This window comes from Neovison vison, chromosome 8, assembly GCF_020171115.1.
Source record: "Neovison vison isolate M4711 chromosome 8, ASM_NN_V1, whole genome shotgun sequence".
NCBI classification, from domain to species: Eukaryota; Metazoa; Chordata; class Mammalia; order Carnivora; family Mustelidae; genus Neogale; species Neogale vison.
The window spans coordinates 12840612-12856399 of NC_058098.1; the positions used below are offsets into that span (position 1 = coordinate 12840612).

General features: G+C 51.2%; 1 protein-coding gene across 3 annotated transcripts in view; it reads left to right on the top strand.

The window, feature by feature from the left end:
• Nucleotides 1-15788, top strand: part of SULF2 (sulfatase 2) — a 112605-nt gene that overhangs the window by 62062 nt on the left and 34755 nt on the right. For all 3 annotated transcript variants that reach the window (XM_044262887.1, XM_044262886.1, XM_044262885.1), the window contains exon 4: nucleotides 12261-12412. In XM_044262887.1, the coding sequence (XP_044118822.1) occupies nucleotides 12261-12412 (152 nt within the window). The remainder of the gene's footprint in view (nucleotides 1-12260; nucleotides 12413-15788) is intronic.

Sequence of the window (15788 nt, forward strand, 5' to 3'; positions counted from 1 at the left end):
AGAACTCTTTTCACACTAATACTGAGACAGAATTTGCCCTTCGCCCTTATTTGCTTCAAGGGTGTAGTGTTTTCTGAGGGTGTGTAATGCACCCCCAGTTATCTCAAAATTTTATGTTAAATTCTCTTTTAAATACTCCTTGCCTCTCTGTGTGCGTATCTACAGAAGGCTGGATTTTTCTTGAAACATAACCAGAACAACGTATCTTACCAGGCTGAACACAGGAGTGGAGTCGTGAATCTAGCCGCCTTCTATTCAGCTGGACATTAGCGAGATTGCAAACATAGGGGACAGTACAGCTCTTCTCAACTGATTTTATTCTGTTTGAGGAAAATCTACCATTTTTTAAAAATACACCCTAGCAAGTAGGTTTATTGTTACTATTTTTAAATGAATTCATGTGTTTAAATTTCTCCATTTTCTTTTCTGACATGGTAGCTATCACTAGATTAAACCGACATAAACGAATCTATCTGGGTCCTTAAGAATTGTTAAGAGTCTTGGGGCGCCTGGGTAGCTCAGTGGGTTAAGCTTCTGCCTTCAGCTCAGGTCGTGATCTCAGGGTCCTGGGATCGAGCCCCGCATTGGGCTCTCTGCTCAGCGGGGGACCTACTCCTCCCACCCTGCCACTGCCTGCTTCTCTGACTACTTGTAATCTCTGTCTGTCAAATAAATAAATAAAATCTTTTTTTAAAAAAAGAATTTTTAAGACTCTAAAGGGACTTTGGTAGCAGAACGTTTCGGCAACACTGGCCTTGGGCCCCTCTTCAGTTTTGCAGAACCCCCCGTGGTGAAGTCACTCCCCGTGGGGATTAAGTAGATCCTGATTCAGTCAAACAGATGCCATGAAATCAAACAGAAAGACAAAAATGTAACGATTCTCCCTGCTTCACTCAAAGCTGAGGTACCCCGTGTCATGGGCAAAAGGAATGTGTTCTTCTCTTAGTGGGACCTGATTCCCCCAGACCCCCCCAGGACCTGGGTGTTCGGTGGGTCAGCCCTTTGCTCATTCACACCCCAAGTGTCTGTTGAGGCCTTACTGCTTCCCAACCTCTGTTCTAAATATAGGGACATGGGCAGAAATAAGGAACACAGAAAGCTCTGACCTCGAGGAGCTGATGTTCGCATGCGGCAGGTAGATGATAAAACCCAAAAGATAAATGCATTAGGTGGTGAGAAATATGGTGGAGAAACAAAGCGAGGAGAAGAGGGAGCGCCGGGGTACGGAGAGCTCATGTAACAGGCTGGTTAGGGATATAACCCAGTAAGGCGGTATTTGAGCAAATGCCTGGAAAAGGTGAGGAAGTGAGCCATGCAGGGACCTGAGGAAGACCGTCCTTCGGAGGAAACAGCAAGAGCAAAGGCCCTGAGGCAGAGATGAGCTTCAGGTCTGGGAAGACTACTGGAAGACTACTGGGAGGAGGCTACTGGAACAGAATGGACCAAGACAAAGTGACAGAGATGAGGTTAGGGAGGGGCTAGGCCATGCCGAGGACTCTGCATCTGACCGGAATGTGATGCGGAACCATCGAAGGGTTTTGAGCAGAACTGTGGACTTCCTCAGATCTGTGATGGAGTAGATTGCTTCTGGCTGCTGTAGGGAAAGACCAGGGAGGAGGCTCCAAAAAGGCCCAGGTGAGAGGAGGTCGTGGTTGAGACCCAGCCAGCCACAGGGACATGTGGGAAGCACTCAGCCCTGAGTCCCTTCTGAAGACAGAGCCACCATGACAAACAGTCAGTGGGTGTGAGTGTGGACAGAGGAACTGAAGGCGCTCCCAGGTGTGTGGCCTGAGCAACCAGGATTGACCAGAGTGATGGGAGAGAAGCAGGTTTAGGGGACCGAGCGAGAGTCCAGCTCAAGACGCCTGCTTGGCACCAAACGAACTGACCTGAGGGAAAACAGGAAGTCTGTGCCTGTGCAAACAATACCTAAAAATGACAAAACGTCGGAAAGAGGCCCACAGACAACGGGAATTTAGAAGGTGCCACGAAGAGCGAAGACCCTTTTTTGTTTTCCCGAACTCCTGGCATGTGAAATGGAGTGGTTTCTTCCAGGAAAGATGGACTTTCCAGAAGGTTCTGTTTCATTTTTCAGTGACCTTTCCGAGTCGCTCTGGGAAGCGTTGTTTATTGTCATTGGCTCGGCTTGGCACTCAGGCTGTCATTGCTCACAGACGTGTGTCGTGCCCAGCCGATCCCTCTGCGGGATCGGTATCCTTCCCCAGGCTCGTCACCGGAGTCTCAGAGGAGCCTTGTGATTTGCCAAGACGGTGTCACAGCTGGTTTCTGGAGCCCGTTTTCATTTCTCTGGAGACCTGCGTTTTCACACACACCCCCACCCCGAAAAAGGAAGCGAGTTATATTTTGAGAACTCCCACAGCTCCTTTTTTTGGAGTGCTTACTCTGGGCCAGACATGATCTCATGTGTTGCTGTTCCCATTTTATAGATGGAATCACCGAGGCTTAGGGAGGGGCGCTCACTCGCCCGAGGAGACAGGGCTCCCAGCCCAGGCACCACTGCTGCTGTGAGGTTGAACCCTCCTCTGTCGTGAGAGCTGCCCTGTGCCCTGTAGGGTGGCTAGCACATCCCTGATCTCCACCCCCGAGAGGCCAGCAGCAGTCTCTCCACTAGTTGGGACAACCAGAAATGCCTCCAGGCATGGCCCTCAGTGTTCCCTGGGGAGCACTCGCCCCCATTGGCCTGATACATGTGGGGCATACTCTGTGCACAGGCTCTCTAGGGTGACCTCAGCCACCTGCACTGACCCCCTTCCCAACACCCAGCATTCTCATCTGCAGAAGCTGTAATAGAAATCCCTCTTTAAAAAAAAAAAAATTTAATTTTTTGACAGAGAGAGAGACAGTAAGAAAGGGAACACAAGCAGGGGGAGTAGGAGAGGGAGAAGCAGGCTTCCCAGCAAGCAGGGAGCCCAATGTGGGGCTCAACTCCAGGACCCCGGGATCATGACTTGAGCTGAAGGCAACCGCTTAACGACTGAGCCGCTCAGGCGCTCCTAGAAATCCCTCTTAATAAAACATTTAGTTGCTGCCTCTCCAGTACTCTTACCCTCCCAAGGGTGGGGAAGGCTTAAAACACTGGTGAGGGGCAGCTTTGCCCTCTGCGGCCTGTGTGTCTCACCCCAAAACCATCAACCCGGTCACCCTGTCAGAGCTATGACTGTGCCCGCCTCAGACCAGGTCCTGGGCAGGCTCCACAACACCTAGAAGAGGTCCCTGCATGAGGAGATGATGACAAACAAGAAAGCAAACACTTCTGCAGATGATTTCAGAGGGTGCTGGGGCCACAGAGAAGAGAGACAGCCCGATACAGAGGGACAGGGGCCCTGAAATAGGGCAATCACGGATAGCTCCTCCGAGGAGGTGCCGTCTGACCTGAGACATCACAGTGAGAAGGAGCCAGTCCGTGTGAGAGGGGAGAAGCCCGCGTGTGAGGAAGAGAGAAGAACAGGTGCAAATGCCCTGAGGTAGAGTGACTGTGGTGTGTTTTAAGGAGCAGGAGGCCTGGAATGGCTAGGAGAGAGTGAGCAGAGGGGGGGAACGGGTGGGAGACACTGGCTGAGGTAGCAGGACAGGTGGACAGGTCACCAAAGGGGGATGGCAAGAATGGTCCTGGGTTCAGAGGGTCCTCCTGGCCGTTTGGGGATAACTAGGCTTTGGGAAGGCTAAAGGGGGGGTCAGCCAGATCAGGGGAAGGTCATTTCCACTGTGAGCAAGGAAATGAGGATGAAGAAACAAGACACATTCCTATGACTTTGGGGACTTTAAACACCCTGATGGTCTTGCCAAACACTGGGTCTGAGGATTCAGGATGCAGCATTTTTTTTTCACAATTTTCTTAAAGATTTACTTATTTTAGAGAGAGAGAATGAGCACACGTGAGGGGAGGAGCAGAGGGAGAGAATCTTCAAGCAGATTCCCTGTGAGTGCAGAGCCCGACGCAGGGTCAGTCTCATGACCCATGAGCTCGTGACCTGAGCCGAAACCAAGAGCAGGATGCTTGACTGACTGAGCCACCCAGGCGCCCCCAGTTTACAGCTTTTGAGCAGCTGTCTCCTCAGGGGCGTCTTACAAAACCCCAACCATTTTTCTGCCTCTGAGTTTCCTAGCTCGGATTCAAAGTCCCAGAGTAGAGTCTGATTGGCCAAGCTCAGCCATACACCCACCCCTTAGGGCACCTTGATTGACAGTTGGGACCTTTGTATTTGGGAAGAATGAGGGTGAGTGGCTGTGGCTTCCCAGGGGCTACCTGCAGGAAAATGTGTGTGTGTGTGTGTGTGTGTGTGTTCATGCATGTGTGGCTATATTGGTTCCAAAATATGGAGGAAATGCCAAATCAAAGTGAATAAATATTTAGTGAACTTCTTCTTTTTGAACATAAATACCAAAATGTAGCCTGATTCAACTAGTCAACTCTGGGATATGTTGGTTCTTAGTTATTTATCCATTATCGCTAATGCAGGATGTGGGTGGAGATGGGGGAGGGGGTTAATGCGTGTTGAGAGATGCCAGTGTCCTTAAAACAGCCCTGCTCGTAGTTCCATCCAGATGGCCCTTGATGGGAGGGAGAAGGCTGCCCGCTGGCCCTGGGTGCTGTGCACCCCACCGGGTGCCACTTCCTAGGCTCTTAGGCCGTGCCAGGTCCTGTTTCACGCTCCTTACCCATGCCAGTTCCTTCCCCTTCCCTCCATGTGACAGCAGGCAGTGGCTTACTCCCACGGCTGCCCACCAAGGCACAGGGGGGTGAAGTCACTCTCCATTCCGTGACCAGGAGGTGACGCACCAGGAGAGTCTAGCTGCAGAGACACACTCTTGACTGTTTTCCCACATCGCCTCCGGTGTCACCCAGAGAAGTAACTCATGGCTGCCCCGATGTTTAGGACAACACGGTCACCCATCCCAGCCAGATCTGCTCTCCAGCATGGAGACATAGCCCCAGGATTCCAGTTTGTTTCCAGTTGCGCAAACCCTCCATCTCCCCGGGACCCAAGATGATGCCTCCATCTGCCCTCCTCTGCCGGGTTTACCTCCAGCTAATCTGAGTCACCAGTCACTGCAAGACCCAGCTTTCAGAGACCACAAATGCGATTAGTATAAGGCAATTTCAGTTAGATTCAGGGCTCGGAGAGATAACAGAAGGGCCTGCTTCTCCCATCAGACTCGGAATGACTCCCCAGCAGCGCTTAACTTAGACAAATGGAGAAAGCAGCCAGGAGGGGGACAGGCACACGGAGCTTTCTGCAAAGGGCTGCCTGCATGAGCCAGCAGGACCAAGAGGGAGGGTTTCAAAAGGACTTGGGTGTTAACAGTCCCCCCAGAGTAGGAGGTGGGAGGAGGTGGATTGACATCCGTCTCTGTGGGTACTTTATTAAATAAGGTATGAGCAGAGCAAGAAGTAGCTAGGAAGGGGGACCCATTGGTCATAATGAACCAACACTTAGCCGGCATCATTGCTGTGCCAGGTCTAAGAACAGGCACATCCCAAAGATGTCATGGGTTCCATGCCAGGCCGCCACAGCAAAGCAAATATCGCAATAAAGCAAGTCAAATGAATTTTTTTTTTTGCTTTCCCAGTGCATATAAAAGTTATGTTTACATAATACTGTGGTCCATTAAGTGTGAGATAGAATTATGTCTTTAAAAAATGCACATACCTTAATTTAAAAATACTTAATTGCTAAAAAATGCTATTTTATTTTATGGCCAACCATCATCTGAGCCTCCAGTGTGTCGTAATCACAGATCACCGTAACAAATATAATAATAATGAAAAAGTTTGAAATATGGCAAGAATATGGCACAGAGACGCGATATGGCAAATATGGCAAACGATGACACAGAGTGAGCAAATGCTGTTGGAAAAAGAGCGTCATGAGGCTTGCTGGACACTGGGCCCCATAAACCTTCAGTTTGTAAGCCACGCCGTGTCTGTGAAGCTCAGGAAAGTGACAGGGGGATAAGATAGGGTGTGCCCGTGTATGTCTGTCGGTTCTTACAGCAGCCCATGAGATAGACACTGTCATTATCCCCATGTTGTAAGCGGAAAAACTGAGGCATCAGGAGATTCAATTCACTGCCCAAGGACACACAGTGTTCAGCGTGGCAACCTAGCTCCTGGAGCCCCTTTAGTGTGGAGTGGTTTTGCCAGCGTCACCTGCTTTGGTACATGTTGATCCTTTCTGTCATGATCACGTTTCCTCATTTATATCCCCAATGGAGCCATTGGGCTGCGAATTGAGGGCTTCCCACGCTGTGTGTATCTTCTCCAAATCCTTCTACCTGCCCCTCGCCTTTCCATGCCAGCTAGCTTTTCGTTTCTTGGTTGCACTTTAATATTTCTTGGCCATTTCTCCCCTTCCCCAATCCACTTTTGTAACATATCTCAGAGAGTAATCGTCAGGAGACAAGGAGACAGCCCAGCCACCCGCTTTGGTGTCTGTGCATGAACTGAGTCATGGATGCACGGGGACAGGTCACCCATAGGCTGTGCCAGCAGCCATGTGCTGGGCCACTGGTCCTGATGTGCATCTGTTACTCACATAGTGGTTGCTTTACTGGAGAGCCAGTAGCGCGGTCTGTGCTCCATGCAAAATTACGGGCCACGTACCAGGCGAGCTAAGCCAGAAGCATTCAGCTCAACTGTGGAAACCAATATTTGTGCGTATGAAGACCCTGCAAGGCAAAGATGGCCTGTGATCAGCTGCTCTGTCCTGTCCATGCTGTGCCGGCGTCGGCTCATTCCTTTGCACTGTGGACCCCCCTCGCTGCTGTGACCCACTTCAGAGTCCACTTCTTAATAACCGGCCCCACTTCCTGTGGGTTAAACCCAGCCCTGCTTCAAATCCCTGGGGGATCCCTCACCCCACACGAAGAATTTTGTTCATAACTCCGAGGGTTGGAAAAGTCTTCCTGCAACGGGCCACATAGTAATATTTTGGATGTATAGCCACGTGGTCTCTGTTGCAGTCTCTCCACTCTGCACTGTGTAATTTACATATTTCATAACAATATGTAAATGAATGGGTGTGGCCTCGTCCCAGTGAAAGTTGTCACAAACGCAGGTGGCAGCCCGGATTTGGTTTGCCAAACCCCACTCTCCACTAAGCATCTCATCATCTTTTCCTTGGGCCTTTTCACGGCAAGTGAAAGAGCTCAACTCAGACCGAGTTAAGCAAATAACAACAACCAAAAGTGGCGTGATGGGATTTATTGGTTGACGTAACCCAGGCTTTCTCAACTTGGCACTGCTGACATTTGGAGACAGATAATTCTTTGTCCTAGGGGGGCTGTCCTGTGCACTATAGCATGTTTACCAGTATCCCTGGCATCTATCCACTAGATGTGACAACCAAAAATGTCCCCGGTGCCCCCATGTCCCCTGACTAGGAATCACTAATAGAACAGAAAATGCTAGCATGAAGGTTGGCTTCAGGTAAGAGTAGACGCAGGGACTCAAACTAGTGTCTTTCTCTAGTCATCTCTCTCTCCTTCCTCCCTCCCACCCCCTTCACTGCTGCTCTCTTCCATGCTACTTCACGTTCATATAGACTGTCCCCTCTTGGTGACAAGATGGCTGCCAGCAGCTTCGGGTTTCTATCCCTTCAGCTTTGAGCCCATTGGAAGAACTTCTCTTTTCCAGTACCTCCCTAAAAATCCCAGGGCTCACTCTCATTGGCCCAATTTGGGTCACATGCCTGGCCCTGAACCAATGACAGAGCCAGGGGAATGTAGTGGTCTGATTGGTCCAGCTGAGATTCTACGTGCATCCCCGGGTCTGAAGGTCAGCGCATGTGTACTTAAGTCAGGAAGTGGTGGCACCCACAGGACCACAGTCGGGACCAAGCAGGCGAAACACAAGTCTCCACTGCCAGGTGGAAATCTCCACCCCGTGCCTGGCGCACGGGCGGCAGTGAATACTCCGTCCTTTTAGTTGATGCCAGCCTTCTCCCTAGGGGCAGCGCCAGCCAGCACATTATCAGTGGCCTTTCCTGGCCTGGCATTTAATTCCTCTTAATCTGCCTGCCAAGTTGTTCCTCCCCCGCACCAGCCCTCGGGTTGCTGCTCTCACTTTTGCAGCGTCCCAGACACGGAAGCTCAGTGACTCCGGGCTTCAGCCACGACATGGCTGTATTTTTAATCTTGATTTTAATTCCAGCTCATTCTCCTGGCTGTATCTCCCAGCCCTAGAGCCCCTGGGGCCCACGCTAATTTGCTGCCTCCCACCTCAACTGGTGCCGAAATAACCATTTTAAAAACTGCTTGGGGAAATCTAATCAAATGAGAGCAAAATCTAATTTGGCACTAAAAGCCTTTGACTGAAGCCCTGTGTTCTGGGGTCTTGTGGAGCCTGAATAATCAACTCTTTCGGGATTTTTTTTAAGGGTTGGGGGTTGGAGAGAGGAGAGAAATGTGAAAGGGGGGACTCCAGCAGAGGAAATCGCCACAGACACTTTGATGCCTGTGGCATTGGGTGATAATGGGCAGGGGTGGGCTTCTCAAGGTGCCCCACTTGTCACCCCCCCAAAAAAGAGTTATCCCACCAGCTGCAGCCAAGACTGAAACTCTGTAGCATTCTGAGTTGCACATTTTTCGGGAAGACCATGGTCCAGATCTTTGGGGACAAACTGTAGACTCACCAGCCAGATTTGGGAGACCCGGGAGAGAACCCAGTTTCCCCAGCAGGGCATTCAGAGCGCCTTTTCTCCTGGGCTTTCTTTCATTCATCTTTCTGAAATTACCTGTGGTCTTGGGTTCCTTTCAGAATGTCCCAATTCCAGGAAAATGCAAACTCTGATGCTTAATATTTCAGGGGACTTGTGGACTCTTTTACGTTTCCCCACCATGCCCCCTGTTGTTTCTTCTCATGATCTCATCCCTCTACCTATAACATCATCTTCTCTCTCCCTCACTGGCCTCCCTGTGATCCTCAAATGCCCCCAAGCTTGTTCCTGCCTCAGGACCTTTGCACTTGATATCACCTCTGTCTGGAGCAGTTTCCCTTGTACTCCTGTTCCCCTGACTCATTCTCATCACTCCTCAGCGGCCTTCCCTGACCACTCAACCCAGCGGTGCCTCCAGGGGCCCAGCTCTGGCCCCTTGCTTGCAACCCCATCCTTTTTTTCTTGCATCGCTGTTTTTACCAACAGCACCACCCTTTTTTGTCACAGTCCCCCACCTGAATCTCCACCCCAGGAGGGCAGGGACCCTGGTGGCCTCATTCACTGTTGCTATTGCCTGGGACCGCTCCTGGCATACCATTGGGGTTTAATAGTTGTTGATATATGAATCCATATATGCCCAGGCAGTCTTACCCCCAAATAGAGCAGTTTCATCGTGCTGCCATCCTGATTTTTACCATGGATGGGCACACCGATTTATTATTTCCTTAATATCCCCCCCACCATCACCAGTCGTTTTACTCATCAGGCCCTCCATCTGTTTTTGTAAATAAAGTTTTATTGGCACAGAGCCACGCCCACTTGTTTATGTATTGTCTGTGACTGTTTTCTACAACTATTGAATAGTTGCACTAGAAACCATCTGGCCCACAAAGCCTCCAACATTTACTATCTGGGCCTTCACAGGAAATGTTTGCTGACCCCTGCTGTTTGTCATTCTTCCCCAAGGAGGAGGAACAGGAGAGAGGAGGGAGACCAGAAGTGTTACCAGAGTGGAGCCCCTTACATACAGAGAGACACACCAAATGTGAGGAGTAAGGTCATTGAGGCTTAGTAGGTCTTGTTTCCTGGACTGGACTTGATCTCTAGGGGCTTCTCTAGCCCTCCCTACATGGTTCTTCTGCGGAAGAGAGGGGCGTACAAGTGGCAGGGTTTCTCACCGGCAGACTGTTGATCTTCTACACGGGATGGTGATGCTCCGCGGTGGGCCATCCTGACCACTGTGGCGTGTTGAGCGGCATCCCTGGCCCCCCACCCCCTGGACGCCTGCGGCGTGTCCCACCCCAACCTGTCAAAACCAGAAATGTCTGCAGACATTGCCATGTGTCCCCTAAGGGGCGAAACCGCTCCCGGCTGAGCCCCTCTACTTACAGAGGACGAGTGCAGCAGTTTGAATCTGCAGTGTTCCCGAGAGGGGAGTCAGGCCTTCCGCTGGCCCTGTGCTGGCATGCTGCTGCCCCTTACTCCGGCTTCATCTCAGTCCTCACGCCCCGACACCCAGCCAGGCACCCGCCGCCTGGATAGTGGACGTTCCCCGAGACTCAGAGGCGGGCGGCCAGTTTCCCTCACCCTCAGAATGCCAAGGTCCTCTCTGGCCTGGCTTTGCTCTCCCACGCCAAGGGATGCCCCACCCTGGGCCTTAACCTGAAGCTGCTCAGGACTCCCTCTTCCTATTTTCACCTCCTCTGGCACCTAGATCCTTCCAGGAGGTGTTTCCTCCGCTTCCAACTTCCCTCCTGGCCCTGCATGCCAGGGGAGAATTGGATGCCTGTGCTGCCCTCTGCCCTGTGCTATGGAGATTCGGACATGGCTGCTTGGGTCCTAAAGGGGCTTCCCACTCCCAGGCGGTGCCGGTTACCTGCCGGGCCTCCAGGAAAACCCCCATGGAGGGCTCCCACTCCATCCCCACCCTCTCCGCCCAGACCCCAAGGCAGCTCTCTATGCTTTCTCGAAGGTTCCAGGTAGAGGGAACCGTCTCATCCTCTGCTGGCATCAGAGCCCCGCCCCAGTCCACTCCTCCCTCTACGGATGTTCACCTCCCCTGTCTGTCTCTTCTCATCTTGGGCTCTGAACTGGCGCCCACTGAACACTCCCAGTTTGCCAGGCGTGGTGCTAAGCGCTCTTGCTGGCACCGTCTCTTTCGCTCCTTCAGCAGTCTGGAACTCTCCCATTCTCGAGCTCTCAGCACCGTCTCCCGCACGTCTCCGAGCCCCAGCATCCTCATCCAAAGGAGAGCGCTGGCGCAGGGCCTCTGTCTCTGCAAAAACTCTCACAGATTTTTCCATTTCTTCAAAATAGCCTTATAGGTTATAATTATTAAAAATCATCCTTGCTCATGGAGAAGCAAAAAGAACAAGAAAGTACCATAAAGATCTGGTGTGTTACCTCCTCGCCTGCAGAGTTTGGGGATACATCTCCTTCGAGGGGAACCCGGGTGATTTTCCTTACGTATGCCCTGTCGCTGGTGTGAAAGGCGAATGTGGAGATGCGCGGTTGTCCAGCCCAGTGGGGTTTCGGCAGGAGACAGAAAGAGCCTGTCCCCCAAGCAGCACCCCCCATGCCCAGCGAGAACCCCTACTTTGTTCTTCAACACCATAGATCGGGTTTTGGCTCTCTAGGAACATCCTGTGAGTGAGATCGTACAGCATTCTTTTATCTCTGGTTTATTTCTCTTAACGGGATTAGCCTCTGTTACTGGGCGTGGCAGCGGTTGGTCCTGTCTCCTTCTGGAGCGGTATTCGTTCCCCTCTGCACCTAGCCAGTGGGGTCTTCAACCATGCTTTTGCTGATGGGCGTCTGCCTTGTTTCTGGTTACTGGCTCTCATGAACAGTGCTGCACACGGCTTCGGGAATGAAGGAATGCCTTCCTGCTGAGTCAATGCCCAGGATTCGAATTACCGGGTCAGAAGGTAGGAGTGAGTTCAAGGTTAGCGGAGTCTGCCGGTCAGGGCCTCCCTGGAGATGGTCCAGTCTGCACGTCCCCTGGCAGGTATATCGGGGGCCAGTTGCTCCAACCCCCAGCAACAGTTGGTATCGTTCATGGTCTATACTAGCCATTCCACTCACCGTGCCGTAGACGGACTTCACGGAGCCCATCAGCTTGAGTGGGAAAGAATCGCGTCCTTATTTTTATGAAACTACACCATCGCTTAGCGTCGGCTTCCATTAGGAAGGTAGGACATGAACCATAGCACAGGAGTGTGCAATTTTGTCGTCCGGAGCAATCAATGATATGATAATATTCCACAGCAGGGGGGCAGAGATCACAAAATAAACTCTTTTCAGTTATCGCTTCTTTGAAATTACTACTCTTTGCAAGCTAACATCTTTTTTGAAAGGGCGTTACTATACGGCAGATTCTCTTAACAGTTAGATAACCGTATTTCAGAATAACTTATTTTCTCTATCATCCTATATATTTTATCTTACACCTCTAAACGCATTTGAGAAGGAGGCTCAGAGGGTAACACTGTTTTCGTACCCTGGGGACACAGTGGCCGGGAACGGAGGAGACCTATGCTCTCTGCTTTCTCACGTGGCCTCCTGATCCTTCTCCCCCTCCAGCTTTCTTCGGAAAGTATCTTAATGAGTACAACGGTTCCTACGTGCCGCCGGGCTGGAAGGAGTGGGTCGGCCTTCTTAAAAACTCCCGTTTTTATAACTACACGCTCTGCCGGAACGGGGTGAAGGAGAAGCACGGCTTTGACTACTCCAAGGTAAGTCCTGCCTGTCCCTGGCTGGGGGACAGTCAGGAGCGTGACACGGGAGCTTAACTGCCTGGCTTCGGGGGCTGGTGACCTTTACTTCCGTGAGGGACCTCGAGCAGCCGCTGTATCTCCATGTGTGCATCTCTCAAATAATAGTCTGTGTCGGAGAGAAATGGTCACAGGATGGCCAAGCAGGGTGTTCCTACGGAAAGTGTGCGTACGGACAGTCCAGCCCGATGAATGTTCACAGCCAGATAGGCACACGTCAGCAGCACACGGGGAGGACAAGAAGCAGACTGTCACCGCCGGCTCCAGAAGTCCCCTCCCATAACTCCTCCCACGGGGACAGCCTCGGCTCCGACTGGCAGCAGGACACTGTTACTGCTGTGTCCAGCTCCTGTGGCTTCCCCCCACGTTGAGACCCCCCCCCCCGCTGTCCCTGATCGTGTAGAACCTTCACTGTCATCGTGTGACATTCCGCTGTGTGGTTGTACCTCAGTGTCTTTGTTTGTTCTCCATGTCATAGTTTTTCTAGTCCTACTGATTTGTCTCATGTGAGACAGAGGACACAGATCAGATGTGGACAGCTCAGGGACTGCTCACGCTTGGGTGCACCACCCGCGTCAAGATATAAAGCATTTCCGGCCCCCAGAGGCTCCCTTGTACACCTTCCCAGTCAAAAGTCCCACCCCAAGGTAACCTCTGTTCCAGCTTCCATCACCATGGCCTGGATTTGCCTGTTCTAGAACCTCACATCCATGGAATCATGTGGTATGGGCTCTTTGGGGTGGGACACCTGTGACAGTCCTCCCGCACCTGCACATCGTCAGTGGCGCATCCCCTCGTTGCCACGTAGCGATGTTGTGCAGGTGGCAGGTGTGAGTCAGCGCAGCCCGTGATGGACAGGGTGGGCCTGTTACGAACGAGGCTGTGGTGAACACACGGCTTTGCACAGACGTAGGTAGTCTTCTCCTCTGGTTACACACCTGCGAGGCAAATCACTGAGACGTAGGATGGGTTCCGGGGTTGAACCAGCCGACAGCCCCAGCCAGGAGTGTTACAGGGTTCCAGTTCCTCCACATTCATCAGTAGCACTGGTCCTGTCTTTTTCGTTACTCTCTTGCACTGGGTATAGTGGCAATTCATTGTAGTCTTATCAGAAAGGTTGTTGAGCATCACCTAAGTTAATACACGTAGAGTATCCGAGAGCCCCTGCCATACAGTGATACTCACTACAAAGTAGCTCAGATCAGGACAGCAAACTCTCTCTGTAGAGGACCGTTTACTAAATATTTTACAGTTTACAAACCGTACAGTCTCTGTTGCAAGTACTTCAGTCTCCCACTGTAGTGTAAAAGCCACCACAGGTAATGTGTGAACAAGTAAGCATGGCTTCTGCCAATAAAACTTTATTTATAAAAATAGACAGTGGCCCTGGTTTGGCCCATGGGGTATCGTTTGCTGATTCTTGGTTTAAATGAGGCGGGGGGAGGGAGGAGGAGGAGGAGGAGGAAAAGAGACTGACTGTGATGTATCATCTGAACTTACCATTTAAAAAAAAAAAAAAAAACTTTAAAAAAAAAAATCTGGAGACCAGCAAATATTCCTGTCCCAACTAAATCTTCAAAGCCAACTCATGCATCCACCTGCAGCTTTCTTGATCCATTCTTTCTCCCCAACATTCTTCCCTTCCCTCTCCCTTCCCCACTGCCACTGCCACTAGCCCTGGGCCTGGCTGACTGTCAAAACAGGGCTCTCTGGGTTAGGGTGACGATTCCTCGGGACTGTCCTCCTTAGTTCATCTCCCTCTGAATCACTACACAAGGTCCCCCCCTCCCAGGCAGAAGTGACCCAGAGACAGGCAGTCACACACACTGGATGGCAAGTGAGAAGTAGGGGAGACAGTAGGGAATGGTGGGGACTGTGGATAAATGTATCTAAGAGGGGGCAGCCAACTCAGATCAGACCTGTCAGTCCCACATATAAAGGTGAGCCCAAGATGACCAGGTTTTCTGATTTTTCAGCAGAAGCTACAAATGTATGCATTTTTCCCTGTGAACGCTCCTGATTTTGAAATATTGGCAACGTACTCAGACTTTCCTAACATCCTGAGTGAATCGAGTTTGCCTGAGGGCCAGACCTGACCCCTGGATGGGCCACACTGTGCTGCTCTTCTGCCCGCTGCCACCCCCCACCCCCAGGACTGTTCAGTGAGCTTCTCTTCTTGGAGGCAGTGGACTGGAATTCAGAGCCCCTCTTCCACACATTACATTTCCTTCTTGGTTATGCTCCCTACTCCTAAGAGGCTCAATTCCCCAGTCTGGAAAATGGGCACACCCCTGCATGAGTAATAATGTGCACATCTACTTACTGAGCACCTGTGGTGGCCCAGCCGTGCTGGGCGTTTTGTGTGTCGCAAAACAGCCATTATACACGTAAGTGGACTAATTGGATTTGGTTGTGTTACTCAACAACTATTTGTTGAGAGCCTGCTCTGTGCCAGACACTGTGTCAGGTGCTGGGTGTTCAAGGATGAGCAGAGACAGACCCAAGACCCAAGTGCTCACAGTCTAGGATGTGGAGTGTGTCGTTACCTGGGGAGTGATGCACATGTGTTAAAGCCAGAACACAGCACCGTGTAAAAGCACAGGTATGCACACATGCACACACACACATGCACACATACGCCAGCCCTGTCCCCTGTTTCAGCATCCCCGGTAGGAGCCAGTTCAAGCAAACCAGCCTTGTCAGTTATTACAGCCATCTCCAAATTTTTACTAGTGCTCTCATGCCCTGAATTTATCCAAGTCTTCTCCATCTTCTTGTCCATGATCCTTCCCCGAGGGCCCGAAACTACAGGGTTTATTCTTTCTTGAATCAGACTGGCCTCTCTCAGTCGCTTAGGAACAGAAACTCAACTCAGAATGGTTCACCTGAAGAGGAAACGGACCCACCAATTTAACTGGTCCAGCAGTAATGGCATTAGATATAGCTGGATCCAGAAGCTCAAAAACAAAATCTTTAGGTGGTGGCTTCTCCTGTAAGCTCTGTTTTCTTCTGTCCAGCACCATTTACAGTCACTCCCCTGCCTCCCTCCCCACCCTTCCTCTCCATCCCTCTCACCCTTTCCCTGCCCCGGTAGCAACATGGCTCTCCCTCTGTCCTCTCACCCACCTGCCCAGCTAAGAGTAAGGGAATCTCCTTCCCAGGATTCCAAGCAAGTCTCATTGCATCTCATTGGCTCTGGATGAGTCACATGTCTGCCCCTGAACCAATCAGTGTGCCCAGGGAGGGAAGCAGTGTTTCAAAGGGCTGTAATCACATGGCTCCACTCCTGTGCTAGAGATAGGCAGGTTGGGAGCCCTGCCAGGCAGCCAGACCCTGG